Below are 26,971 nucleotides of genomic sequence, written 5' to 3'. Positions count from 1 at the left end.
TGAACACAAAACTGTAGCACATCATTCTGTCTATACAAAATGAAATACAAAAAGAGAAAGTGAAAAAAGAAACAGACAGAAAATTGTCATTCTCCAAGCTTCAGAGGCCATAAGACCTAAAACTCTAGCTTTAAAATGTTTTAGCATCACACTAACCTCAGCATTGGCACTTAGTTGAGACAGAGAAAAGTGGAGGACAGGAAATGGGACAGGAACAGGAGTGTTGAGAGGAAATTTATGTGTAAGACGCCAGTGAGCCAAATCAGTGGCAATAAAACAAAAAGTTGTCCCTCATTTATGTGTAATTGGCTTAAATACAAACTATAGGCCCGATCACCCATGCTACAGTGTTTGCATGCTTTAAGTGTAGGTAGTGTGGAGACAGATGTTCTCAAGAGATGGCAACATGCATGGATATTTCATGTTTGTGTCATTTATAAATCTTCTTCTCTTGGGCACTTCTGCTTCCGCCACAAAACACAAATGGGGTTCTGGTGTGTGGGACAATACAGTTTAAAAAGGAGCTGCAATTTTTATAATTTTTTTTTTCATTAGTCTCTGCTGCTGCAGCAGTTTCTGCATGTTGACATCTGGTTTGATGTTTCAACAGAAAACAGGACAGGAAAGGCACTTCAAAGTGTGGATGCCCCTTCGATTTCCTGGCTGTTCTGTTCTTAAGCCTTAAAAAATGAAAAGGTTGGCTGGTTGACTCAGTATAAAGCTTTCAGTCCTCCAAATGACCAAAGGGGAATCTGAAAGAGACAAATATTCCAGTGGCTTGGTTAGTTACTGTTACCAACAGTGCTAACAGAATAATGTTTTGGTTAATAACAGGAATGGAAATTGAATTAAAACTGAACAAAAAAGTGATGCGTTAATGAATTTATTAACTATTTTGATAGACTTACACAGAGAAAAAGAACTTCTGAGTTGTGTGGTGTGGCTCTAACCCTCAATAGAGACCTCTGGAACAATATGCCCATTCAACGCTGTCTCCATTGAGATCTCCTTTAACCGCAAACAAGACATTAAATCAGGTGAATTTGCTGTAAAATCAAAGTATGAACATTAACATGATATTATCATTAAATACACAATTAAGTATTAATTGTCTTCTCTGCTATTAAATTTATTTACTGCTGAGCTGAGCTGCACAGGCTCTGCAGGGATCTGCATCTGACATGGCATGTCGCAGATTTCTGGTTTGGGTTCTTCTGACAGCATTTCCAGACCCGACTGCTCAGCAGCATCCTGGAAAGGAAAGGAAAATTGAGGTTGGGAAATAGGCACAGGCAGAGAAATGAAATCTTTTGCATCTAGTGGTTTAATGTCACATGTTTTTAAAGGCAAGCAGTGAACAGTATAGAGCTTACAATGATCACATCCTTTGCAGGTACAGCAGCAAGCGCAGGATCAGCAAGAGTCACGTCAATGAATTCCATCTGGGTGCTGAAGGTCTCCATCGTGGTTACAATTTCCTGAAAACAACACAAGGGGGATTGGACTGAAAAATTGGTCTATAAAACTTTTTTAAGTAAGTGGACATGAATGCATATGTTTGCCATGTGTGCAACCTATACACACTTTCTTGACTTTTTGATTATTGCATGTGAGATCTTTCAGTTGTGACACTGTGGATATGCTGGTTGGGCGATATCTGCTCTGTTTTCACCATGTTATTACCATTTTCACTACACAGTGCTGCTTTAATGACTATAATATTAACAGATTTCCTCAGAGAAACCAGACTAAGAGATACAGAATAAGAACTGCTGCATACATGGGTGAATGTTGTTTGTAGTAACCATTAAAGTTCATACAAAAGTGGAACCGATTTATCCTCAGCAACACTTATAGCTCAAACATCACTTTGTTTCAGCACAATATTTTACCGGTTTTAAGGTTTAAAATAGAAATAAAATCATTTTTATTTTATTTCTATTTATTGAAATGCTCAAGTAGTATATTCTTGTTTGTGTTGTTCTAACCTGCTCGACAGCAGCTGATGCAGAGATGTTAACCTGTACTGCTGACATTGATTCTGTGACATCAACCAGAATGTCAGCAACAGCCTGGGGAGAGGAAAATGTTACGCACAAAGATAATTCTGTATATTTAGAGGAAGAAACTCAGTTAGAGAATAAAGCTTACAGCCCTGACATGAGGACAACAAAGTCAAATGTTCTATTGAAATTAAAAACTTGTATTTTCACTTTTACCACTTTTTCTTCAGCAACAGGGGCTTCAGCTTTTGTTACCAGAGCATCAGGGATGGTGTCTGATACCTGGTGAGACAACATAAGGTGCAAGGTCAAATTTTAGACACATATATATGCGTATATAGCACTTGCAAAAAGTTAGGGATATTCAGCTTTTGGTTGAAATTTACAGAAAATGTCAAAAGTTAATGTTATACTAATATTTTATTATGAATGTTGAGCATTTCAGTATAATCATGCAATGGTTCCTTCATCCAAAATAATTTATTAGAACAAAATCTGACTCAATGTGTCAGGTCTAGTTTTTGTATATTTGTTTTATTGTTTTGTGCATTTTGTAAAACACTTTGTGATGCACTTGTGTTTAAAACGTGCATAAAAATGTAAAAAAGGTCATTTGATTGTCTTGGTTTCATGGTCTTATTTGTCTGGATGTGACATAGTGATTAAGAAGACTGTTTAAACAGAAGTTGTCATCAAACCAGAATATTTAGTGGTTGATTCACGGTTCAGAAAGTTATTTTGTTTTTATGGTTAATCGCCTTCTTCTGCAATAAGCACTGAAACACTGAACAGTTTCGTAGGATTTAAAAGTTTAGAGAAAGCCAAATTAAGTTCACCTGTTAATGTTATAACGCATTTAGGTTCATGCTGACTTCATACAAAAAGCCAAATATCCCTAACTAAATTTTCACGAGTACTGTATATTTACTTATTTTATTCCTTAGAAAGCTTTTTTTTTAAAGTATCTTTTAGTAAAGTGCAGCATATTTTTTAATTAGTTAATACTTCTTACCACTGGGATTCCCACAGACTGGACAAGAGCATCCTGATGTAAACAAAACAAATAAATGGGCAAAGTGAGCTGCCAGTCATTGGCTGGGAAATCCACAAAAAACACAACTATTGAAGCTGCATGCTCTTTACAAAAAAAAAAAAAAAAAAAAAAAAAAAAAGATAAGATAAGATAACTGAGGTGACATTTAAAAAGAGATTAAATAAAAAGATGAGAACATTTTCTCAGGGGGCACCTCTGCAGCTGGTACAGGCTCAGCAGGGACTGCAGCTGTATCTTCTTCATCCAACACTTCTACTTCACCTTCATCCTCTCCCTCCTCAGTTGGGGCTGCAGGACTGACTTCTTCAGTCACTTGTTCAGGCTCCGGTCTCTCTGTGGTAGCCTCAATCACAGATTCAGTAACAGTTTCTCTAACAACACTGTCTGCAGCCGGTTCTGCTTCAGCGGAAACTTGGTCAATACTAAGTTCTCCCACTGGTTGTTCAGTGGTTGCCGTTGCAGGCTCAGGAACAGAGATTTCTTCTGTGGTGGTCACCTCCACTTCCACCTCAGTCACAGCCTCTTCCTCTGTCAAGGTCTCAGCTTCAACTTCCGCCTCTGGTTCGCAGACATCATGCATCTACACATGCAAAGTCAACACGGCACACATTAAGTAAGCGTACAACATGCATCTACAGAAGTGAATCTCAACCAGTGGGTAAGGAAAGCACAGATGTAGAGGACGAAACATTGGCCCACAGCAGCATTAATTGGTCAAAAATAAAGTGTCAATCTGAATGAATGACCCTTAGTTTACACACATGAGCAAAATGTCAACATTTAAAGTCAAATAACTTACCAGTTCCATCTCTGACTTTATAACTACAGTGTCCACTATCTGGATCTGGAAAGTGACAAATAACACACTTTACTGTAAAGTCTTATTTTATTTTATTCTTTTCTCCTTTATTTAATCAAATAAAAAACTCACTGAGGTTAGAAATCTCTTTTTCAAAAGTGACCTGGCCAAGGAAGGCAGCACAAATACACAGTTTACCACATAACAAACAGAGACCAACTTTCAAAACACAAGAAGTAAAACTAAACATGTAAAACAAAAGCAGCAGCCAACATCAGGTAAACGAAATGCAGCGTGGGCTGAATAACACACGAAGGTTTAAAAACGTTTACAGACAGTTTTTTCTTCTTGAGCTTAAGTCGAATTGACTTAAACTCCCCCAGAGAGATGAATTTTGTTACTCTCAAATCAGTTTGAAAGCATATTTAAAAGCTGTTTTCCCCCAAGTTCTGTTCTTACTCTAGTGACCACCATCTGTGGACCAGAACTAGAACAAAGGCTATATTGAGCCTGATTCTTGGACATGTAGGTAAAAAAGACATAAAGGAATTAGGCCAAGAATAGTTTTATAAATAAAACGAGCATGTAGCTGTAGCTGTAAGTGCAATGATGTGTACAATTTACACAGTCACTGATGAAACACAGAGCACTCTGGTACACAGGATCTAGTTTCTTAAGATGCTGACTGGGGGCATTAAAAAATAACAGATCACCATAATCCAGCAGAGTACTGTCTCATGTACAGGCCTGAAGCAAGTTTTATTCATTAGGTGTGAAGCTTAAGTCATTGGGACCTTCAGCACTTTTCTATAGAAACGATTGTCTGTTGTTTTGTTTAAGAGGCCGAGAACTTAAAAAACATGAGTGGAAATTTTGTGTCAGCAATAAAGCCTGCCAGCAATTCCACAACTGTTCTGAATGAAGCATTGATTGTGTGCTAAATAAGTGCCTTCCACTATGCTTTCTCTGAAAAGTTTCAATTTAAGCACAGATTATGTTTGTGTTATTTGAGTTGGAAAGGTTGATGGAGAATAACTGCAAGATTTTGCTGCATTTTCACGTTATAATTTTTTCTTTTGTTTTTTTTGTTGTTTTTTTTGGATTGCCAGTTAGATTTAAAACCTTCTTTCAAAGTTAAAACTAAAAAGAGACAACATTTATCCATTTAAAAATGTCATTATGTGGATAATTTCTATATATTAGATCATATAACAGGACCTGCAAATATTTTAGTTAATTATGAATGCAAAACTGAACCTTTAGCTTGTTGTATTATGGTCCACACACACACACACACACACACACACACATCTCTAAATAGCCTTGTCTGTCTCTAAGTAGCAGTAAGTACCTTCTTACTGCTAAGTGGGTTAAAACAAATTTAAGTAACAGTAGTTTCTCACAAATGTAAACCACAATAAGAATAAATAAATAAATAAGTAAGTAAGTAAGTGCAACAGAAGCAATTATCTCTCTTTATGTTGTTTAAGATTCAGAAACTTTACCAACCTTTCTTCCACATATCTGATCTTCCTTTAGAGTCCTCTTCTTTCTAAAGACATTTTTACTTTTACTCGCTAAAGTTTAACACAAATATCTACATTTTTTTTCTTTCTTCTTTTTTTTTTTTTTCTTAGTTGTGTGTTTTCACATTTCATTTTACATGGATGAGACAGCTGATGTTCCATCTGGTAAATTCAACAAATTGTATAATGAACTGAGGATCAGTTAATATTGTATTGAAAAAGCCAGTGGAATTAAATTTTAATGTTTCTTTTCTACTTTTATTCTAGATTTAATTTTAAAGATTGTATGTTTGTTACTAATATTTAAGTAAAAAACTCATCAAAACTTCTGCCTTAGTCAAAGTCCTTTTTCATTTTTCACCAAGGTATGAACTTCTACTTCATCAAATCACCATAATTTGCTGAATTTTCAAGACATCCTGGATCAGCTGGGATTGCTACGATGTCAAGTTGTCTGTTTATGACTTGTTTAAAATGAAAAATGGAAAGTTTGGTGACATAAAATGTCCTCATTCCCACCTGCTTAATCTGCCTTTGGTTTATTACGCAAAGACAACTGTTCTTTTATGTGAATTATGAATGAGACAGAAAAGTGTCTTTGAAAGCACAAAAGAATACTACATTTATATTTATTTTTACCTCCGTCTCAGTAGGAGCCACCACTGGAGCCTCAACTGGGGGTATGGCCTATGAAAGAAAGGGGGAGAGGAGTTTTTTCTCAAAGGCAACAAAAACAATGCATTTCATCTTACAGAACAGAGTATAGTGGGCAAAAAACATGATTTCTTTTATTTTGTTGTTTATTAAAAAAGCACTCTAGGACATGTTAATGAACAAATCTTGCTGTTGAACATTAAGTGCCTTGTGCAGTGTTAATATCCTGTTTTGATTATTTAAAGGCCAAGCTTTGGGAGAGGCACACACAGGGGTGTTAAAAATGTGCCCACAGCAAAACAAGTTTCTACAAAACAGTTTGTCAGCCAAACTGTAGCTGTGATGGCTTCAGGATATTTAACAGAGAAACCCTAGTGAGAGTCACGTTTTCTGTGTCCATAAAGGGAAATGTGTATTAAAATTAGAACCTGAATTTGGCCTGGTAGTTCTGTACAAACACAAACAGGCAAATGCACACTCTCCTTCATATTACACTTGGTGTGTAAGAACTGTTGTTGGGAAGGAGGGGGAGGAGCTTTCTACCTCTTACAAGAATCTTACAACCAATTGGATAATGGGACACTGCTACACCCTCTTTTCACCCCCTCTATAAAATCACAGATTAGATCTTTTTTCTTTTTTTTCCCTCTGGTCTTTTCTCCACAGATTTCTAATATTCTTAATTACATATTTTATTGATAATTAAACATTCATGACAAATTAGATTAATTTAAAAAAAGACATCCCTTAAAGGTTTTTCATATAAATTGCTGCAAGTTTAGCAGAATATGAGAAAAGTTTCTGATGTACAACTTTTTATTCTAGAGTTACTTGCAGAGTTACTTAATTCTAGACAATGATTTAGAAAAAATGCCCACATGACAATGTCATCCACATCTACATAGAGCCATGCCATTAGATTTTCTGATGCCAGTAGCCTAATTGAACACTGGGGCGGGACCATCTATGCAGTCATTTGTGTGTTCAACCATAGGACAATCACAGGGAGCTGCACATAAATATTGTAAATAGTCTGACTAAATTATTTAGCCTGTCTTGTGCCAGTTCTTCTCCAATGTAGGACGACTCTAGAGTGTGCAGCATCACACTGCTTGTCACAAACAGGCCCGACATCCATTTGCCAAAGACATCTAACTCCATCTTCAGCCTAAAAGAAAGGCAGCCTCTGAACAAAGGCCAAGTGTGCAAATATGCTCATATAGGTAGTATGAGTAAATATAATCTCCAGATGAAGCTTTTGGAGGGATGTTGTAAGGGATATAAGGGAAAGGAAACAGGATGGAGGGAAAGAGGGAGTGAGGTGAGCTATAAATCTGCTTTGCCCTGCCGTAAAATGCATGCACACAAGTACCCACACACATTATATGCATCCCCACACCCCCACCCCCCCTCGGTCCGTCCAAGCTGGAGAACTCTGTGTACTTACAGTATCTGACACAGACAGCTTGAACAAACTCAGCACACAACAAATCTTTGAAAAGATCTCTTATCCCAGAGACACAGTATACTTAGATGCTGTACATTTACTAACTTTGGTCTTACACACATATTTATTTGGGGAGTTGTTTTAATCTTTGACAATTTTTTAAGGTCTATTTTCTAAGAAAGCTACATTCTCTGATATAAAACAAATGTCAACACAGAAACCAACCAAACAGAGAAGGGGTTATTTGTCAGATTTTCTTTGCAAAAGTAAATGATCATAAAAAAGAAACCTATGAAAGCTGCCAGGTATGGTTTGGTGGGGAGGGGAGGCAGCTTACATGTGAGACGAGCTGGAGATCTGAGGAAGAATGCAGAGTCTGCACGTGCTTTGCCACAAGGTGTTAACTTTTCCAGCTAAGTCCAAAAACGTGCACATCTCTGACCCTTGCTAAAACATTTAGTCTCTGCAGCTATAATGTCAAGTGTGATAAAGTAAAATATGCCTCACAACAGCTCAGAAGCATGCTGTAATTAGCATTTTCAACGTGACAAATGAACATTTGGACATCTCTTCAGCGGAAATTTCTCACAATCATCATAAAGGTTGTGACAACTATCTGAATAAGCTTTACTTTATTATTCGAATACAACAGGGTATACTACACACAAACACACTACAACAAGCAGCTGTACACTCTCACCACTGAGCTAACAATAAAATGTACTAATCTCCTCTGCCTTGATTCCCCCCCCCCCCGGAACCCAAAGCAAAGAACCATTGATAAAATGATGATTTTTAGATGAACATGTGCATGTGCAAAACAATAAAAATAAATAAAGGCAATGGCAGAGAGGAAGGGATGGGAGGGAAGGATGGATTATGGGGTGTAGAGGGGTGAGTGACAGGATGGAGGAGGAGATAAGGGCAGGAGCATGGGGGGCGTAAGTGGTACAAAATGTTCAGCCTCAGTAAGAGCCACACCCACCGCTGCTTCAAGCCGCAAAAAAAACTGAAGACAGAGCAGGTGTGTAGAATGGGCAAGGATTATACTCACCTAAGTCTCCGTGGCAACATCTAGAGGTGGTTGGGCCCGTCTTTGGCCCAAAAGCCAGCTGAATACAAGCCCCATTAATGTCTGATCTGATATTAAGCTTACTTGCAAAGTTGTTTTCACAAGAGTACAAGATCTCTGTGAGCAAAGTGTTATAAAACTCAGACTAACAACTCAGCTGACAAAGATTCTCAAACTAAAAAAACCTAATAAAGCAAAATTATTTGACCAGTTGGTGTTTTTTTTTTTTTGCAAAGGTGTGTGTCTGAGCTGTTAGTTCCTGTGACTCTGAGCTTAATGTGGCACATCTGCAAGCAGTGAAAGAGCAGGGGGACACGAAAGAGAGGAAAGAAAGCAGGAAAAAAGAGTAATGGGTGGTTTGGTAGATGGGAGGGAGGGAGCGAGAGAAGGAAGAAGGGAGGCAGAGGCAAAGGGATTGGGGGGGGGGGACAACTGCTGCGACATAAAACTTCATAATGATGGGAAGACCATCTTCTCCAGAAGCCATAACTTAGTGGTTAAAGGTTTGCAGTCCAAACCTCCAAACTAAATGGCACGTAAGTTTACTGGATGACATGGCCCAAGGAATGCTGGGGACGTAATGCAGCACAAAGTGAAGCTTCCTTTGACAGAATTGGGCAACACATGCACACTCACAGACATGTGAGCATATACATTGCAACAAATCTGATAATGGCTCAGTTAGTGGGAGAAAAGAGCATGGCTCTGGTTGCATGTGTCCAACCTTTAAATACCAAAATTTGTCTTCATGTAGATGACTGGATGAAACAGGACATTCTGTTCCCAAAATGGCTGCACAGTGGCTAACTTGCTCATCTTATGGGGCCAGCATCTTTTAAATTTCTTATTAAAATTCAAATAATTGACAGATAAAAAAAATGTTTTGAAAACATGATCATGACTTCAGATATTAGTACTTCTCTGGTTCTGATCAAAGCAATATAGACATGGAGCTACTGCAAGAACTGACAGGGCAAACAGAAATTCATGCTTTTCAGTAATGTCCTTATTGACCAAAAACCTCTTCACTTATAACAAATGACAATAAAAGGTGCATTTATTACATAGCAGTCAAAATCCAGACAATCCAGACTCTGCTACTGTCTTTTTAAGAAGTCTGTCCAAAATGTGACAAATAAACACAGACATGTGCTTTGAAGCACAACCATGTTGTAAAGTTGGTGATGTAAAATGACTGCTAAAAAGCTGTGCCCACTGGTGCAGCCTTTAACCTCTCCCCTTTTTTCCACCTCTTTGCTAAATGGAACATGTTGTTCCCCTTGCTTCATAGCCTCCACCAGTTCTACTTCCCTTCTCCTAGAAGAACTCTGGCACAGTATGTTAGACCCAAGACTATCACTCAGAAAAACAAACTCTTAATAGGCTAGACAAAGACACAACCATTAAATTGTCTGATTCATGCTAACCTTGCACAGTATGGAACCTGGTAAAGTTTAGATGAAATCCTTGTGAAATAACAAACTTTATAAAGCCTTCATTGTCTCTGAGAAGGAAACAGCTTGATGGATGTCATAAAAGGTCAAAGGTGACTTCTAAAAATAATTTGAACACCAAAAGATCTCAGTCACTTGAGAAAGTCTGCAGAAGATTGACCAAACATGTTTGCCCCTCAGTCAACGTTCACATCCAATCAGTAAACACTCTTACCTCAATGACTGGTTCTCTTGCAGGAAGAATAAATTCAGTTTCCTGGTCTGCAGCAGCTTCAACAGTAGGGGGCTCCACTGGTGGAGTCTCAATGACTGGCGCCTCTGCAGTGATTGGTGCTGGGGCCTCAACCTCCACGTGGGCTTCATTCTCAATCTCTGCACGAGACTGTTCCACCAACACAGGCTCTAGTTTTGGTGCCTCTACCTCAGCTGGGATGGGTTCTATCACAGGTTCTTTGACAATAGGCTTTGGTTCTACTTTGGGGGTCTCTATAATGGGAACAGTAATGGGTACGACCTGTGGGATTTTGACGGGAACTGGTGCTGTGGTTTTAGCTGCTTTCTTGGGGGCGGCTGAAGGGGGTGCGCTGACTGCAATCCCTGGGGTGGCTTTGACTGGGTAGTTGTTTGCATTTTGTTCCTCAAGTGCTAACCTCTGGGCTTGCTGCAAGATGAAAACACACACACACAAACCCCATAAGGATTAATGATTATAGTATTGTCTTCATAGTGGTATACATTGTTCAAGTTTCTTTTCATGTGTTAATTCTGTTGTGACTAACTTCGACTTGTTAATTGGTAAAGTTCGGTTAATTTAGCACTAAAGGATTTTTCTATCAAGCAACTCATCTTTAAAGTCTGAAAGACAATAAATGTGGGAAACTTGATCTTTCTTAAGAGTATTTCTGAACTGACCTACAAGTATTTAAGACAAGCTGCTATCTGATGATGGTTAAATACAAATAGGAGTTTTAAGAGCTTTAAAACTGACTGAGGCCTTTATCATTTCCCGATACTGATACTGTTGACACTGTGATTCATTCTAGCACACTCCTTTCTGCAGGAATACCAGGCATGCCATCCCAGCCAGGTCCAACATGTTTTTCAACTCTGGACAAAACCCCCTCAGGCTTTCATGGAGGTTTTAGGAGAGCAGACCACTGGAGGGAGGGGGTCACTCGGAGTGGGCTGTGCAAAGCTAGTTAGATAATGGGAGCTAATTAGTTGAACCATAGTGGTCCTGACAGGTCTGGTGAAGCGGGAATAGAAACCGTGCGAGTCAGCAGCACTGATGGGTGCCCCGCGGGCCAGACAGTGGGCCTAATCACTTCATAATCAGGTTATAATCAGGTTACAATCACTCCCCAAAAATGCTTTTGTTAGGCCGACAGCCAGTTAGGCATTGCTAGACCAAGCCTGTAAGCCAAAAGTGCATGTGTGTAAGTGCATACGTCAATGCCTGCCCAGCTAAACACTGTCAAAACAACCCCTCTTTATCTATATCAATACAAAGCTTGATATCTTGCAATGTAAACATGATTACATCAAAGTAATGCATCATTTAAAAACAATCAAAGTTAGTGATTGTGTTCCTCAGGCTGAATGCTACTCAGAGAGCAGCACTCAGCTTGGTTTCGTGGTCACTCCTTGTCCTGCAGTGCTCTGATATCTCTGGAGGAACTGGTGATAACATGAAGCTGCAAATGACCTCAGGGGCTTTTTTTTAATCTAAGTGTCACTTCCAGACTCTGAGAGAATAAAACAGTGGAAATTCCACTCTGGCAAAGTGAATGCAAGACATACCTCCAGTCAACACATTACCAAATACAGCTGTATGGTGTGGAGTGACATATACTGGCTGACTGAGGCTTAAGGATGGATACTTAAGTGGTGAAATAAGTAAATATAAGAAAGAAATTGAACATTGTTAGATGGAATTAATCAATAGCAGATGAAAAACATAGTGAGTGTTGTTGTGATATTAACCTTTGCTCTCTGAGAAAATGAAGCTTCTGTGTGACTTTATTTCACTCAGCACAAACCCCTCCCCTCTCTGCCACACCCACCCCCTCTTTTTGGGCACTGAATGTTCAAAAGTAAAATTTTTCTTCTTTGTCTGACAGGAGTGGGAATCGGACAGGAGTCACTCACATCACCACCATGCCACAGTGCTTCAACATACTGAATCATAAGCATAACAGCAGACACTGTACAATGTATTGTGAAGCACAGTGTGTTATATTTGAAGCCCCCAAGTAAAAGTAAATAAATAAATAAACAGTTTGGTTGGGAAGGACTTATAAAAGTGGAACTTTTCACGTTTTACGAAAAAAAAAACAGAAAAATATAACCCTGAAATCTACATCCAGAAATGTAAAATAAACAAATACATTTATTAATTAATTAAAAATAAATAAATAAAAGAATTTAACAAACAATTAAATACATAAATAGACTAAATTCTTTATTTTACCTTATGTAGCAGAGCCAGAAGCATCGAAAATCTGCGGTTCAGATTTGGTTGTATGATTTCCAACCAGTCGGTGCGTGTTATTTATAGACATTTTACGCACGGACAGCGTGTGGGGGTGCGCAGTAAAGCGCCATCACTTCATAGTTAAAGCGAAACCTATAAATACTGACTTCAATTTTGACTCCTTTTTTATGGCTACGTGTTAACTTCATTAATAATGCAAACAGGACATTTTGCTTAAAAATGAATAAATAAATAAAAAAAAAATCAACATTATCATCACATTATAATTAATTTTATTTATTAATTATTTTTAGGGCTATATTTTAGTGGAATTTCTATATTATTCCAAAATCCGAAGCAAGGGATGCACTTTAAGTGACGTGAGAATAAACATTTACTGGAAAAATCAAACAAAAATGCGTCTGTTATCACTTACCACCCTCCTCATGCGACGCTTATTCTTCTTCCTCTTGCTGGGCATTTTGGTGCGCACTGCTGGGGACACGAATAAGCGAAGGAGAGAAACAGGCAGCAAGACAGAACGAGAGCGGTGGATGTTTATAAACCCCCTGACTTTCTGTTACCTTTGCATCGAGCCTATGGGAAGACTGGGATGAGAGATGGGGGCGTGGGAAGGCAGAGCGACAGTGAGGGACGCGTGTATGCGCACGACAGCTCTGTCAGAGGCTTGTATTAGCCGTGGGGAACCTCCTGAACAGAGTGCAGTGTTGGGTATGTTATGCAATCACTCCATCAAAGCAGAGAGAGAAAAACAGAGGTCTGTGGGTTTACAGTGTGCTACATTTAACTCCCTTGAAAACTCCTTGAAGCACACAACACTACACATGTTCAAGTGTTATCTACCTTTTTCTCTTTTAGAATGAAGTAGAAGTTAACATTTCTACAAACATGCAAACATTCACTAAAAACCCTGCGCTGGAGAAAAGATCAACAAGAGCCTAATAGAGCCACTCTTGCATGAAGTGTGCCTCTGTCAACTGTTTATGAATTGAAAAACATGAAGTCAAAAGAATAGCTGCCATTGTGTGTGTACATGTGTCATGCAGAGAACACAAAGAAAGAAATGTACATGTGTCTATGCCCACTACCCCTAGACTGCATCAGCTGTAAGGACCTATTGTCTGCAACTCCTTGAGGAGCAGTACTTGCATAATTAAGAGGGAAAAAAAGGTTTTCTTTTCCTCTTTGCACAACAAACAAATTACCTTTGTAAACATTACATGTATTACTAAGCATCAGACATGTTATACTGTACAATAATGGGAAGAAGTAAGAATAGTGTTAATTTTTGGAGACCGATTTCAATATTTGGTTGTGCAGTTGCACAAAGAGCGAACTGACATTATACAAAATGTCATTTACATGTCATTAACCCTTTCATGTTGAGCACAGTGATTTTACACCTTATGGCAGACCTTTTTCATAGCTATTTTGACATGAAATATTAGTGAGTGCTATAGCCTTGACAGCTGTGTAAATGACAGATCTGCATGGTATATTTCATAAAACCCTATTCATACTGCTTTATGAATATAGTTGTAAAAATACATGTTTTTTTGTTTGTGAGTACTGATCAGTTTTCACAGCTGCCGTTTTGGCATGAAAAGTTACAGGAATTCAACATATTAGCTCACATGATTGTGCTATATTTCACCCATAATTACAACTATCTGTATGGTATGATGCCATACTATCAAAATATAGGCTGCCTTTGGCATCCCACATTTTGAACAAAAGCACCCAGTTGTGTACTTAAGAAGTTAAGTTGCTGAGCAATGCATGCTGTTTACTTCTATAAGCTTATAGCATGCTAAAGTTAGCACACTAATGGGTGTGTTCCCATTAACTGTTAACAGGAATGTTGGAGAGGTAGGAAATTGCAAACAGCACACAAAACAATGTCTTTTTAAAATTTTCTATTCATTTTGTAAGGTGTAATATATTATAGCATTACACTAGAGAATGTGAAGGTTTACTACACCAGGATGTTAATAAAGGAGCAACATATACCAAGAAATACACTCTATTAACGTGCTCCTTGCTACCGTTGTTACCTGATTTGCATTGGTGAAAAAATTGGTCAAAATGACCAACTTTACTCAAGGAGAAAGATCAATTTGATATATTAAGTGGAATAAGAAAGAAGACTTGATTTTGGTAGCTGTAGTCTCAGAGTAAATGCTTAAGAACATTCAGGGTCTATAAATACAGTGCATAAACAAATGCCATTAACCAAAATTCAATATGAAAATTAAGACTTATGAGACACTGAACATTTATGCCAAGTTTCATAGAAATGTTCTGCTAGTTACAGATTCATTTGAAGAAGTTTCTTTCAGGAAAAAGAACTGATTTTTATCTTGTATATCTTAACCAGTCATACACACATTGTCTTATTCATGATGTGATAAAAAGTCCATATTTTACTGCGATCATCTCAAATTTAAAAAGGGTGAGCTGGATCTACACCAAATGGGTTCTTACATTTTCTCCTCAAGCCATTCATAGAATTCTGATTGAAAGTTTTTTATAATCTTGCTGCTTACTTTCTGGCTTGTGCGGCCGTACATTTTTGCATTACAAATTCATTTTCTGACAAACAGGTAACATTTACTTTTACCAGTTGGAGTTTTGTGATGTAATCCTGGATTGATACATCATTTCCTTCCAAATGTTAATATAATTTATATATTTCAGTCAGTAATTAGTCATGTACTGCACTGAAGTCAGTAATTTACTGAACAATTAATCTGCCAGAGCAGAAAAGTCAACAGGTCTCGATGAGTTACATGATGCAGGAAAGTGTGGCTGCACTTTGGCGTAGTCGGTTTGATTTGGTCTGTTGGCATCACAGAGGGTCACAGGTGGTATGCTTTGGGTGTTCCTGCAAGACTGCAGGGGTAAAGCTAAACCTTCAGGAAATTTTACATAGCAGAACAGTATGTCAAGTCTGAGTTTGCTCATTTGCCGCTGTATACTAAGCTTGTGAGAGTGAATATGTCAGTTCAGCTGGTTTGTCAGGTTAAACGCCTGAAGGATTAAATGCAGCATTTTCAAACTGTTAAAGTAGAATAATAGTTTGCAGCAGAGTTTTAAAAAAAGGAAATAAATATCCCAATGGCTTTCAAACTCAACAGTAAATACAAAATATTCTGGAAATAATAAAGCATCGGAGTAATTATTTTTCAGAGAAGAGCAAATAATGTTAGAGGTATAAAACAGCAGGAAGTTTGCAGCATTGCTTTAGTGTACGCTGGTGCTACATTTTAGTATCCATGTCCATTTAGTGGATAGACCCCAAATGTCAACCACATTTGTCATTGTGGCTGATTGGATCACAACTAAGAGACAGAAGAGAATAGATAGATGTTTACACTACTAAATAAATAAATAAAGCAAAAAGCATAATGTATAAAATGTAGAATAAAAGAAAATAGCTGCTACTTGTTTTTGCTGTTATATTCGACAAGGCAGCCGATCTAAACATATGTAAAATGTGCAGAGTACTAACACAGCTGCAATATTTGACCAAGTCTCTTGCAAATCTGGATACAATCAAGCCCTGGGCTGTTCATTGTGGAAAGTTTGGAAGATGCAATCAAACCTAATGGAACTTAAAATTGATGGTTATACTTTTTCTTTTTATTTCAATAAACAAATATGAAACTGTGGCAGTAGGAAAGAAGGAACACCAACCTGCCAGGCTATTCGCCACACAACAGCTGGTCAGAGAGAATCCCCTTTAAACATATTCACAAAGTCTACCTCTACACCGGGAGCACACACAGGAATGTTGTCTGTTAACTCCCACCTCTCCATGTTCACCACCTCTGTGCAAACACACACACACACTGAAACAAAGAAAAACTGCATAGATGGGAGTTTTAGATTTGGAGATTTTATACTCATTATCAAACTAAAGTTTAACTTGTCACTGTGTATTATATGTAAACATATAATACACAGTAATATGTAGATAAATGTGTGTTCTGTTTCAAAGAGATCTGATTAGATTTATACCCACTAACTTAAAAAAAAGAAAACCTTTCACTTCCTATAGAGCCTTTCTAAGTCCCAACATCATCCCATCCACAAACATTCACATCACTTAATCTGAAACATTCAACACTTTTTGTTTTCATAGGAGAAAAATATTACATCAAGACCAGATGGCAGGCTGATTTACTATCCTTTTTCTGCTGTGAAGTGTATTAAAAAGGTAAAGTTTTATAAAACTGACACTGAAAGTAAACAGTTTAAAGCTGTCTGCAAATTATTAACTTATACAGCAATAAAGCTGGATGGCTGGATAAATTCAAATGCTAAAAGTGCAATAATAGAGAGGGTTTTTCACAGTTACACACTATATGATGTTCATATAAACAATTACAACCATTTTACCTCTGGGTCATCACAAAAGTTGATGACACATCCTTCTCTTGGGGGTGCATGTTAATTTTAAGGTGACCTGACAGCTGTGCTGACACGTTCTGCAGTAAGTCAGCTGTTTGGTTTATGGGCTGGACTTTGGGATTGTCACTAACAGGACTTTAGGATGTAGCTCACTTTCACTTTCCAGAAAAGGATAGCTTGGTCCCTTCAGAGGGTGGAGGAAAATCTGCAGAGTCTTAGGCTGAGGAATTCAAGAGCCTTGAGTTCTTCTTTGTATTTAATGAGATAAAAAAAAACAAAAAAAAAACATCGACAACTGGTTTGGTGAAGCTCCTGCAATGACAAGAACTTACAGCAGTAAAGATGATGATGATGATGATGATGATGATGATGATGATGATGGAGTTGTACTAAAAGGCAAAGTTCTCAGTTTTAGTCTCCACCCTCATGGTCATAAACTGAGCGATGACCAGTTGAGCAAGAATATAAATACAAGTAGCTGAAATGTGTTTCCTCCATGGGGTGGCTCCACTTATCTCTCTGAGATTAGGTTAGGATTTAGGAAATTAAGGATAAGAATGCCTCCTGTAGTTTTCCGTTAAGAGCACAACCTGAGTGGAGGTTCCAGATCCAACACAGGATTCAATAGAGGTTCATCAGGTGGTCAGGAAGTAGGTCTTGTGATCCATCGGGAGAAGCTGATGGATGGATGGAAGGACAGACAGAGGAATGGATGGATGGATGGATGGATGGATGAATAGAGACCACCAGCAGTCATGCAAAATGGTGGGTGGTGCCTGCTCAGCTGTGTCTAACTGACCAGAGCAGACTGGACTTCCAGGAATTGGCAACTATATACAAAAACATATGGAAGCAGATATCAGTGGAAGCTGGAATGCAAAGAACGGAATACATGCATGGCTGTAACAAGCTGAATATGCACATTTTAAAAGAATAAAAACATACCAAAGCAATGACTGATGTAACTAGTTGATTTAATTAGTTTAACCCCAGGACACTTCAGTGGTGGCATTTGTTTATTTTATTGCTTTTAACTAATTAACATAAATGATTTATTTAATTTATTCAGACTTATTTGTTATTTAATTATAATTTATCTTTATTGTTGTTAATTTATTTAATGTTTAACTGTATGTTATTTCATTCCAGTCTTTTTTTTTTTTCTCAGATTTTTTTCCTGTTTTTATTTTGTTTTTATATCATTGTAGATAAATCCAGGCATTAAGGGGTTAAATACAAATTAATATATTTGGAACATGAAAGATGATGTCGATATAGTCATGCTACAACTCATATTAACAGGTCTGTGTGCTGCACTTAACAAGAAAAAGGCTGTTCTGACTTGTAGCATTGCCAGTCCAATCAAGTGTCACCAGTTGTTTGCATAATCACTGGAGTAGCATAATACAGTTTTAGCATGACTGAGCAAATATAATCAGCTAAACTAGCCCGGCCCAATCATAAAAATCAGCATACCAACTCAATTAGTTGATGGCATTTATTACTTTTCCAGAAAGTTTTGAAAGAGTATGTACCAGAAATAGAACACATTTTGGTGCTTTGTTCTGTTTTAATATATATGTATATATATATATATATATATATATATATATATATAATTGTTTTAGAAATTCTTAAAATCATTGCGTGAGTATATTTTTCATGCTGGAAAAGGAATCTGAAAGGAAAACAGATCTTGATCAGTTGATTAGTTTTAGTTATATACTATAGGCAGATTAATTGTGCACAGCTTTCATTCATGAAAGAACAGACTGACGCACACAAACACTGGTCAGATATTCTCAGTACAAGCGACTCTGTTGTTCTTTTCTCTGAGCATCATGCTCACTTGCACAAACATACCCACTTCCTCTCCATTTCTTTTTATATTATCTTGTGTTCTTTCTGTCAGTTCAGCCTCAGGCAGATTTCTTCAACTGAATCTATTCCAGAATCAAGCATGTGTCTCTCAGACCTGCAAAAAAAACAGAAGACTCGGCACCAGAAAACTTAAATAGTTCACCTACAAGGTGATCAAAATCCTTTTTCATTAGCTTAACTGTCTGTTTCTACTTTCTAGCATTGTTGACTTGTTTATCTGCCAGCAGGCAGGGTCTCTTACAGGGTAATGAGATTTCTTTGTAGTTTGATGGACACAATGGCTTCTTAAACTGCCCACATGTGAGCCATTAATGCAGGCACAAAGAGGCCAAGCATCACTCAAACTGCTGTAACAAGGCTTTAAATTGTATTGTAGTTTGCAAAAAATGTGGACCAGATTAGATCCAATTTATGAGACTCATTGTGGTTTGGTTTGACTGTTTAATTCAGTAATGCAAAGGTAAATACAGCTGAATACACAAAGGATTCATAGAGGAAAGCAAATGGATAACTTTGCATCCATTCATGACCAGAATAACAGAGAGTTCAAATGGAGGAAAGATTGCCAGCTTGGACAGTTTTTAGACAAATAGGTCAGAATGAACCCTGCAAATTTATTTGGTGGTATAGATTTTATATTTTCAAAACTTTGCAAAACATATAAGGAAAAACATTTCTGGGCATTGTTTCACAAAAATAAATCAATACTTAAATTTGCACAATGATTTGTACAAATTGTTCATTTTCATTGCAGACAATGAAAACTATTCAAAAGCAATCAAAGCATAAAATCAAATATATAGTGAGTCATCTCACAAAACCCTGAAGCAAGTAATTCAAAAGTCTAGGGAGCTGGAAAAAATGTTGTTACATGGAAAAATAAAATTCCATGGAAATCATTTCAGGCTGGGTCAACCTATAGAGTCCCATAAGGGGACTTAGGGAGGCCAGAGTGGAAGGACGGGTGTATGGGTCTTAGGTGAAGCAGTGAAGAGATGGTGACATAAATTAGAAAATGCTATAAAGGGAACAAGCAGAGAGAAATGAAATAAGACATAGAGTAAGAGTTGCAAAGAGAGGAGGAAGAATCTGAGGGCGTTGGAGGAGGGAAAGAAATCTGAGGCATGCAGAACAGCAAAGTGGGGGAGCAGAAGTTTCTGGTTTTAGAGGTTATTGATCTGAATATGATCTGGCTCAAGTGGTGCCACACTCATCATGAAGTTCCTTCTCTGTGCAGTTTATCCTTGTGTTAGAATAAATTCTCCTTTTGAATGTATTTTTTCACATATGAGCATTAACAGTGATGGTGATGACAATGATCCATTTCTTGTTGCCAGTTATTTGTACCTCATGTACTTCACTGTATGTATTCCTTTGTCTGTTTCTCTCTATTTTTGCTTGTTATTTTTTTTTCTTTTAAATTTATTTATTTATCCTATTTAATATTTCTTTTGCACCTTGCAATAATGCTTTCAAAGTTACATGTGATCAACCAAATCCAGTTCTCAAGGGCCAGTGTGCTGCAGGTATTGGATGTTTCTCTATTGTAAAACCTGATTTTGTTTTGAGCAAGTTTGTTAATGAACCCAAAGCATTTGAATAAGGTGTGCTGCTACAGGGACACATTCAGTACCTGTAAGATACCAGCCCTCGAGGAGTGGATTTGTTGCTCCCTATAGGCCCTCGAGTTGTCTTGTACATGAAATGTGTCACTCAAAGAAACCCACATGCGTTTGCTCTCTGCCTCAAAGAAACATACCTTGATTTTGCAAAGATGTTTGAAAAATCTGGTATCTTCAAATCTGCCTCTTTAAAGTATATTATGTAAAAAAAAAAACTAGTTTTTTTGGATTTTTTTTTTTGTGTGGCAAAGTTAAAGACAATGAAGTAAGTGCAAACACAGGACTAGAAGACAGGAGGCAGACAGATGTAGAAATAAGATGCTGCAAGGGGAGGATAAAAAAAAATTCATAACTCAAAACTAAAGACAAACCAAAACTCAAGAATGGATGGAATGACTGACAAGCTGGGGGGTACTAGGATGGGATTGACAACAAACTGGCAAGTGGCAAAATACACCAAAGGAGTTTTTATACAGAGGGAAAAAAAAATAGCTAATGAGGAGCAGGTGTGATAATAAGTAAACAGAAACCATGTGTAAGGAGGGCAGGAAAAAATCTAACTGAAACAACTAAAGAGCACGCACCACAAAACTCAACAGTAAGTTGCATAATGTGAAAACAGAACAGAACAAAACCTAAATGAACTCAAAACTTAAATTAGTTAATACAAAACTTCAATACGGTGAAAGAACATTACATCAAAAATGTTCAACATCCAATTCTGAACCCAAAAACCCACAGCCCACGACAAACATTTCCTACTACTTTTCTTTTGTTCTTGTTATCATCTATTTCTTTTTATTGTTTATTTTTCAAATAAAAAAATAATTTAAAAAATTTAAAAAAAAATTTTTAAAAAAAATTGCTGTTTGCTCGTTATCTTTATGACTTGTAGACACTTTTACTGGATTCAATGTCAGATTTCTGATTTCTTATGAAATTTTCCAAAGTAGTTGCCCATGATAAAACACTGACAAGCCAATAAATAAAGAATATATTAAAGCCTGCCTCATGTTAACCTGTCCAGCAGTTTGATCTTATTTTTTAATTCATTCGCTCCTCTCAGTGCATGCAAATAAGAAGGATTTAAAAGAAAAATTAGCCACCCAGGAAGTTGTAGGATTGGTTCTTTCCATCTTCTATAGTGAACGTTTGGGCTGTCTGACCACCGTTCTGAGACTGTACAAATAATGAATATTCAGCCACTGAATTTATGGCTAATTTTGCTCATGTAATATCTTGTAACATAAAAAAGACGAAAGTTACCAAGGTTAAACATTTAATTTCTAGTGACATTTAATTTAAGATGTAATTTAAAGACGACAGCTGCATGTCAGGTCAACTGAGCATGTCTCACACTGTCAATACTCTAAATCAAACTTGTTACAGATCATCTTTTTAGTCAGTATTGTATATTTACCAAACTTAAAATGATAAAATTGTAGTTGGTAATGTAAACATAAATTAAACCATTACATTTTCCTGTAGCTATATTTTAATCTGCTGTGCTTGTGCTGCCCTCTTGTGTTGGGTTTGCGCTCTGTAACAGCAGTCTGCAGCTTTTGAATTGTCCTGTACATGAAATGTGCTATACAAATAAACTGCCTTGCCTTAAGCAAACCTCCACTGGGTGAGAATGTTCTCTGCCGCCCTGCAAATGAACAAATACAGACAAACATAACTACATGCCCTACAAAACACAAAAATCCTTTTATTCAATTTAAAACAGGGCACAGTTACATACCTATTTTATTAAGCAATCCAACTGTCATTGCTGATTGCTTGGTCCAGGAAGTCCAACTGTAATATCTTACATGGTAAGAACTACGTGTGTTATGACTGTGATCAGACTGACAAAGTGCAAAGTCTGTTGCACAATGTTAGGTTTTTCAAATGGCTTTCTATCTGCATTGTCATAAAACCAACCAGCATTAAGTTTGTGTGTGCACCTATAACATTCAGCTCTCAAAGTTAAGCTCAAAGTTCAGCTTTAACTCAGTAGATGTGACACATAACATACAAAAAATATCAACTTTTATTCCCCCATTGGTAAAATATGCATTATATTTGATTACAGTAGTACATGTTTTATTTATTAAAAGATTGTACGACCAAAAGAGTGATAATCAAGCTGTATTTTTTGGGTGACACTACAGAAATATTGTAGCAGATAGACAAAAATGCTTCATCTTGCCTGTCAGAAACTGAATAGACCAGCTACTATAATCATAGTTTTGCACTGAAATTTTACTTATATTTATTTTGCTAGTTGAACGTTTCATTTTGAGTTGTGTCACTTAAGCAGGACTTCAGGAAACTTACAGAAAACAGCTACGTCTGTAAGATCTGAAGATATTCAACACACCTCTGATTTAAGGCACTATCTCACCCCAAAAGAAACTTGGAGGGGGAAAAATCCAAAGGATTAAAAAAAATAATTAAAAATAAAAATAAACTGATGACATTGGAGGTAGAAAGAAAAGGAATCTAAATTCAGCTTCTGTTTGATTAATTTTGAGAAAGTTCTTGACCATCAAGTCTTTCGTCAAACATTAATTCATAATAACGTCACTTAAAACAACTTTTGTGTGTAATAATAGGTGCTTTTATGAGACATTGTGTTCTTGCCTTTACATTTTTTGCAACTCAGATGTAAATTTGTTTAGGATGTAAACAGAGAAGGATCCTCAGAGCATTAACAGCACCCCATGAGGCTGAACAATCATCTAAAGTTGAGATTTTTATCAGTGAAAAGGCAATTCTTTAATACAGATTTGGAAGAATTTATAAACAGAGATAAATAATAATGCAAAGTTGATGAAAGTAAAGAAAATCTTGTCAGTGAATATTTGGTGTTTGGACAAAAGTGAAGTAAATTAGATTCATGAAGAGTGAATTAATTTCTTTTTCTCACAATATGGAGCTATATACCAACAAAGTACTGCTAAATTTATTAAAATTGCATTTCACTCATTATTATTTGGGCTGAATTTTATTATGTAAATAAGCCACAAGGTTTTGACTTGAGATTGTTATAAAAAAAATAAATGCCTCCTGATGAAGAACACAACCTAAAATAAAAACATGTTTCAGTGTGGAAGTGCTCATGTTTCTTCATTAGACAAAGACTAAGACACCAAATGCAAAACTTAATAAATTAAGACATTGGTATCCAGTTTTCACAATCATAAACACACATTTACAGCCTTGTGCATTTTGTTTCATTAGCTCTTTTTTGTGCCATCAATGCATCCATCACCACAAAGAACAAAAATTGTTAGAAACATTATAGGCTCTGGTTCATTCAACTCCTGGAGGCAGTGCAGGACTGTCCATATCAACAAAGTCACAGTGTGATGGTCCTGCCTTATGGTTGAGTGTGTTTACGACTCTACCGCTTCTGTGTGAGTTGGTGATGGTGCTGAGGTGTACACAGGTAAACTACTTTCTGTGTAAGGAGGAGGGAGATCATCGGGCTTAATTCCCAGCTGAAACAGACAGAGAGAAAAACAAATATCAGCTTTAGAAAGTAAATTCAATTTAAGTTCTGAAAAAATAGTCATGAAATAAAGCAACATCAGAATCACCTCATTATATGAAGGTGGAGGCTCATAATAGACCGAGTTGTGAAAAGGTGGTAGTATGTTGAGATCCTCACTGAGCTCTTCACTGTCCCTTTGTGACCTGCTTCTAGGAAAGGGGATGACATAAATGGATCGCAGGTGGCTGTCCCGGTCCAAGCGCATTTGTGCTTCCCTTTCAATCTGATCCTCTCTTAAGCGTGTGCACATTTTGCAGAAAGTGGTGCAGAACATGATGCCAAGACCAAAACCGAGGATGCCCAGGAAGATCCTTGAGGATAGATGGAGATGCAAAATGTGGAAGAATGGTTACAGATTCTTTGTATTGATTTATAGGGGACATCAACCTATCCTATATCGGCAGGTAGGATAACATTCTGTACTTTTTCTGATATGATAGAAAATAGTATATTTGCTATGTTCATATAAGACAAACAAGTAAAACAAAAAAAGAAAAAAAGTACACCTCAGTTTCAGTTCTAAGATTTTACATAATGGTTAAAATGAACCACAACATGACTTGTTACACTCTGTCTTTATTTAACAAAAACTGTCAAAGTGTGAAGGGTGAAACACTTATTACTTCCAATTATTCAACAGCTTGTAGGACTACAATGTAGTCTCTGTGATATTATATCTCTGAGATAATTGTGGAGGAATTTTGGCCCAGTCCTCTTCACAGTATTGCTTCAGTTCATTGAGAATGGGGGCTATTTGTTTATGAACAGCTCTCTTCCACCACACCATTTTAGTCAGAATGAGGTCTGGACCTTGATGGATCATTGAAATAACTTGATTTTTTATTTTTTATCTGTTTCATGCCTTCTGTTACAGATTTGCTGCCATGCTTGGGATCATTGTCCTGTTAACAATTTCAGCCAAGTTTTAGTTGTTGGTCAGATGGCCTCACATTTAACACAAGCATTTTCATGCATAGTGTCCACTACAGTGAAAGCATATTTAAGAGCTATTTTTCTAGTATATGGGTGGATAGAATAGATAAAAAAAATAATATAATAAATAAAAAGTAGAATAAGATTTAAAGGCTGCCACGTTCTTCTGCAACCTTCAAAATAAGCCATTCTTGTTAAGTCATTATTTAATTGTATCATAAACATCACCAGTTAACATGCAAAACGAGACCTGTCTATTTGTCTCAATGAGTCCATGTAGCTCTTATTTTTCTTTTTTTCCAGTCGTTCTGCACATTGCACAATCTGACTTTGAGGTAAACCTGCTGGGACATCCACTCCTGGGAAGAGATGCATCTGTCTTAACTGTTTTCTTCTTGTTAATAATTTAACTCACTATAGAATGATGGACTCACTGTGGTTGTCTTTCTTCTTATTTTGTGTTGACCAGCAAGCTTTACCAAACCCTTTTCTTTTACAGGGGTGCTCACACTGGTAATGATCCATTAATCAGGTACTTCATGCATGTGTAACACAACTATACTATGTGCAGTAAACAGTAAGGCTGAACTAAGAGAGTGTATTTTCTCTTTTATTTGTGACTGTATATCAAATAAATAATAAAGAAAAAATAATTAAGTAAAATACATACAGTATGACTGTAAGATGAAGTCAACATTAACAAAAACATGTGAAAATAACTACTGCAGAAACATGTAGATGAAGAGAGATGTCTTACTCTAAAAAAGGGAAAGCAGATTTTATCATCCTTTAGATGGAAGGACCACACTTGATAGATCAAAATCAAGGATGAACCACAGACCACAGAAAGAACCTGCAATGCAAACATTAAAAGGCTCAATATTCAATCATTTAAAAATACAATGTGTGTTGTTTGAACATGCTCGCTCATTAGGCTTCTTTAAGTGGGCCCGTGCTGCTGCTCTCTAACACAAAACAGGTTTATATCCTCCTCCTGGCTACATCAGAAAACTTTGCACTCACAACTCATAAATGTTTTGCCCTAGACACTGTGATACAAGAGCTTTATTGATAAAAGACGACAATCTGTACTGCCGTAATCTCATACAGTAAACGGTCAATCTGTTGAGCTGTGCTAGCTGGTGGTGTCATGTAAAAATACCTTGTTAAAAGCTATAACACTTTGGTTGTAAGTCTGTCATGTGATCAACAGAAAGACTGATGTAAGAGATTCCTAGAAAGTCTGAGGTATCAGTATAAATCAGTGGTGACATCAGGGGTTGTGGATTATTTGTCCCATGAGTTGCTAAATCTGACCAGTGCTGTGTCACATTCATGTAAGATGAAGTGATAAAGGATGATGTGATTCCTGAGGCCTATATTATTCACTTTTTAAAACATTGTTCAGGGGTAATTGCATCACACAAGTTCATGAAAATCACAGGAGCTGTTTCTGGACTGTCGCAGTTTACTTACTTACAAGTGCAGCATCAACCAATTATGGTAATATTACTAAATATACATATCCAGAGCATAAACTGAGCAAACTGGCATGCACTTGTAATCAGTGAGGACTAAAGTGATGCTTTAAAATTTGAGAATGTACCTGAGATTACAAACCCCATCAGCAGGGCCTAGATTTGACTCTTTTTTTTAATATTTGGAAACATGTTGCATTAGAAGTCTTCATACAGTGAAGTGAACAAAAAGACTGAAGACAACAATGTGGTGATAAACTATAGGCAAGAAAATTGCAAGCTGAAAATAGTCAAAGGAAGTGGTACAACAAGCAGAGAGCAAGCAAAGTTAATGAGTGATGTTTGAGGGTAGAACAGACTGAAGCTGAGGACAATTAGACAGAAAGAGACGTGTAAACCACGGACTACACAGTTGAAGCTTCATTAGAAGTGATTAAATGCTTTGCTTGATATCACCCATTATCTCTTACATCTAAATTTTTGTTTACTAATAATCTGTTGACAAATCATTGCTGTCCAGTGAATGTACAATATTCATTTTGTATGATGCCATGACCTTTATACCCTGTTGTATAAAAACTAAACTGGCTCTGAGCTTTA

General features: G+C 37.0%; 2 protein-coding genes across 3 annotated transcripts; both read right to left on the bottom strand.

Moving 5' to 3' along the window:
* Nucleotides 1-550: 550 nt before the first annotated feature.
* On the bottom strand, nt 551-13,168 carry si:dkey-164f24.2 (calphotin). Of its 2 annotated transcripts, XM_042000595.1 has the most exons (12): nt 12,919-13,168; nt 10,224-10,670; nt 6,022-6,069; nt 3,857-3,901; nt 3,251-3,637; nt 3,016-3,048; nt 2,220-2,285; nt 1,989-2,072; nt 1,374-1,478; nt 1,138-1,251; nt 909-1,008; nt 551-752 (listed from the first exon to the last, which is right to left on the bottom strand). In XM_042000595.1, the coding sequence occupies exons 1-11, from the start codon at nt 12,961-12,963 to the stop codon at nt 946-948; spliced, it is 1,437 nt and encodes a 478-aa protein (XP_041856529.1). In that variant the 5' UTR covers nt 12,964-13,168; the 3' UTR covers nt 551-752; nt 909-945. The 2 variants fall into 2 exon arrangements, with proteins under 2 accessions (XP_041856529.1, XP_041856530.1); XM_042000596.1 differs by lacking the exon at nt 3,016-3,048 and having other exon boundaries at nt 12,919-13,167.
* Nucleotides 13,169-23,609: 10,441 nt separating this feature from the next.
* On the bottom strand, nt 23,610-26,575 carry si:dkey-283b1.6. The gene is made up of 4 exons (XM_042000685.1): nt 26,500-26,575; nt 25,651-25,746; nt 24,007-24,271; nt 23,610-23,907 (listed from the first exon to the last, which is right to left on the bottom strand). Exons 2-4 carry the CDS (start codon nt 25,677-25,679, stop codon nt 23,803-23,805), a joined length of 399 nt encoding a protein of 132 aa, XP_041856619.1. The 5' UTR covers nt 25,680-25,746; nt 26,500-26,575; the 3' UTR covers nt 23,610-23,802.
* Nucleotides 26,576-26,971: the final 396 nt, after the last annotated feature.

The sequence above is a fragment of the Melanotaenia boesemani genome, chromosome 11 (assembly GCF_017639745.1).
Source record: "Melanotaenia boesemani isolate fMelBoe1 chromosome 11, fMelBoe1.pri, whole genome shotgun sequence".
Taxonomy (NCBI): domain Eukaryota; kingdom Metazoa; phylum Chordata; class Actinopteri; order Atheriniformes; family Melanotaeniidae; genus Melanotaenia; species Melanotaenia boesemani.
This window is presented reverse-complemented; position numbering and strand designations above follow the sequence as displayed.

Excerpts from the sequence above, each read along its gene's own strand:
- si:dkey-164f24.2 (XM_042000595.1), bottom strand. The coding sequence starts at position 12,963 with ATGCCCAGCAAGAGGAAGAAGAATAAGCGTCGCATGAGGAGGGTG. Across the intron at positions 3,638-3,856 it reads TAAAGTCAGAGATGGAACTG|ATGCATGATGTCTGCGAACC; the intron begins GTAAGTTATTTG and ends TTGCATGTGTAG. Across the intron at positions 3,049-3,250 it reads AGCCTGTACCAGCTGCAGAG|GATGCTCTTGTCCAGTCTGT; the intron begins GTGCCCCCTGAG and ends TGTTTACATCAG.
- si:dkey-283b1.6 (XM_042000685.1), bottom strand. The coding sequence starts at position 25,679 with ATGATAAAATCTGCTTTCCCTTTTTTAGA. Across the intron at positions 24,272-25,650 it reads TCTGCTTTCCCTTTTTTAGA|GATCTTCCTGGGCATCCTCG; the intron begins GTAAGACATCTC and ends TCTATCCTCAAG. Across the intron at positions 23,908-24,006 it reads CTCCACCTTCATATAATGAG|CTGGGAATTAAGCCCGATGA; the intron begins GTGATTCTGATG and ends TGTCTGTTTCAG.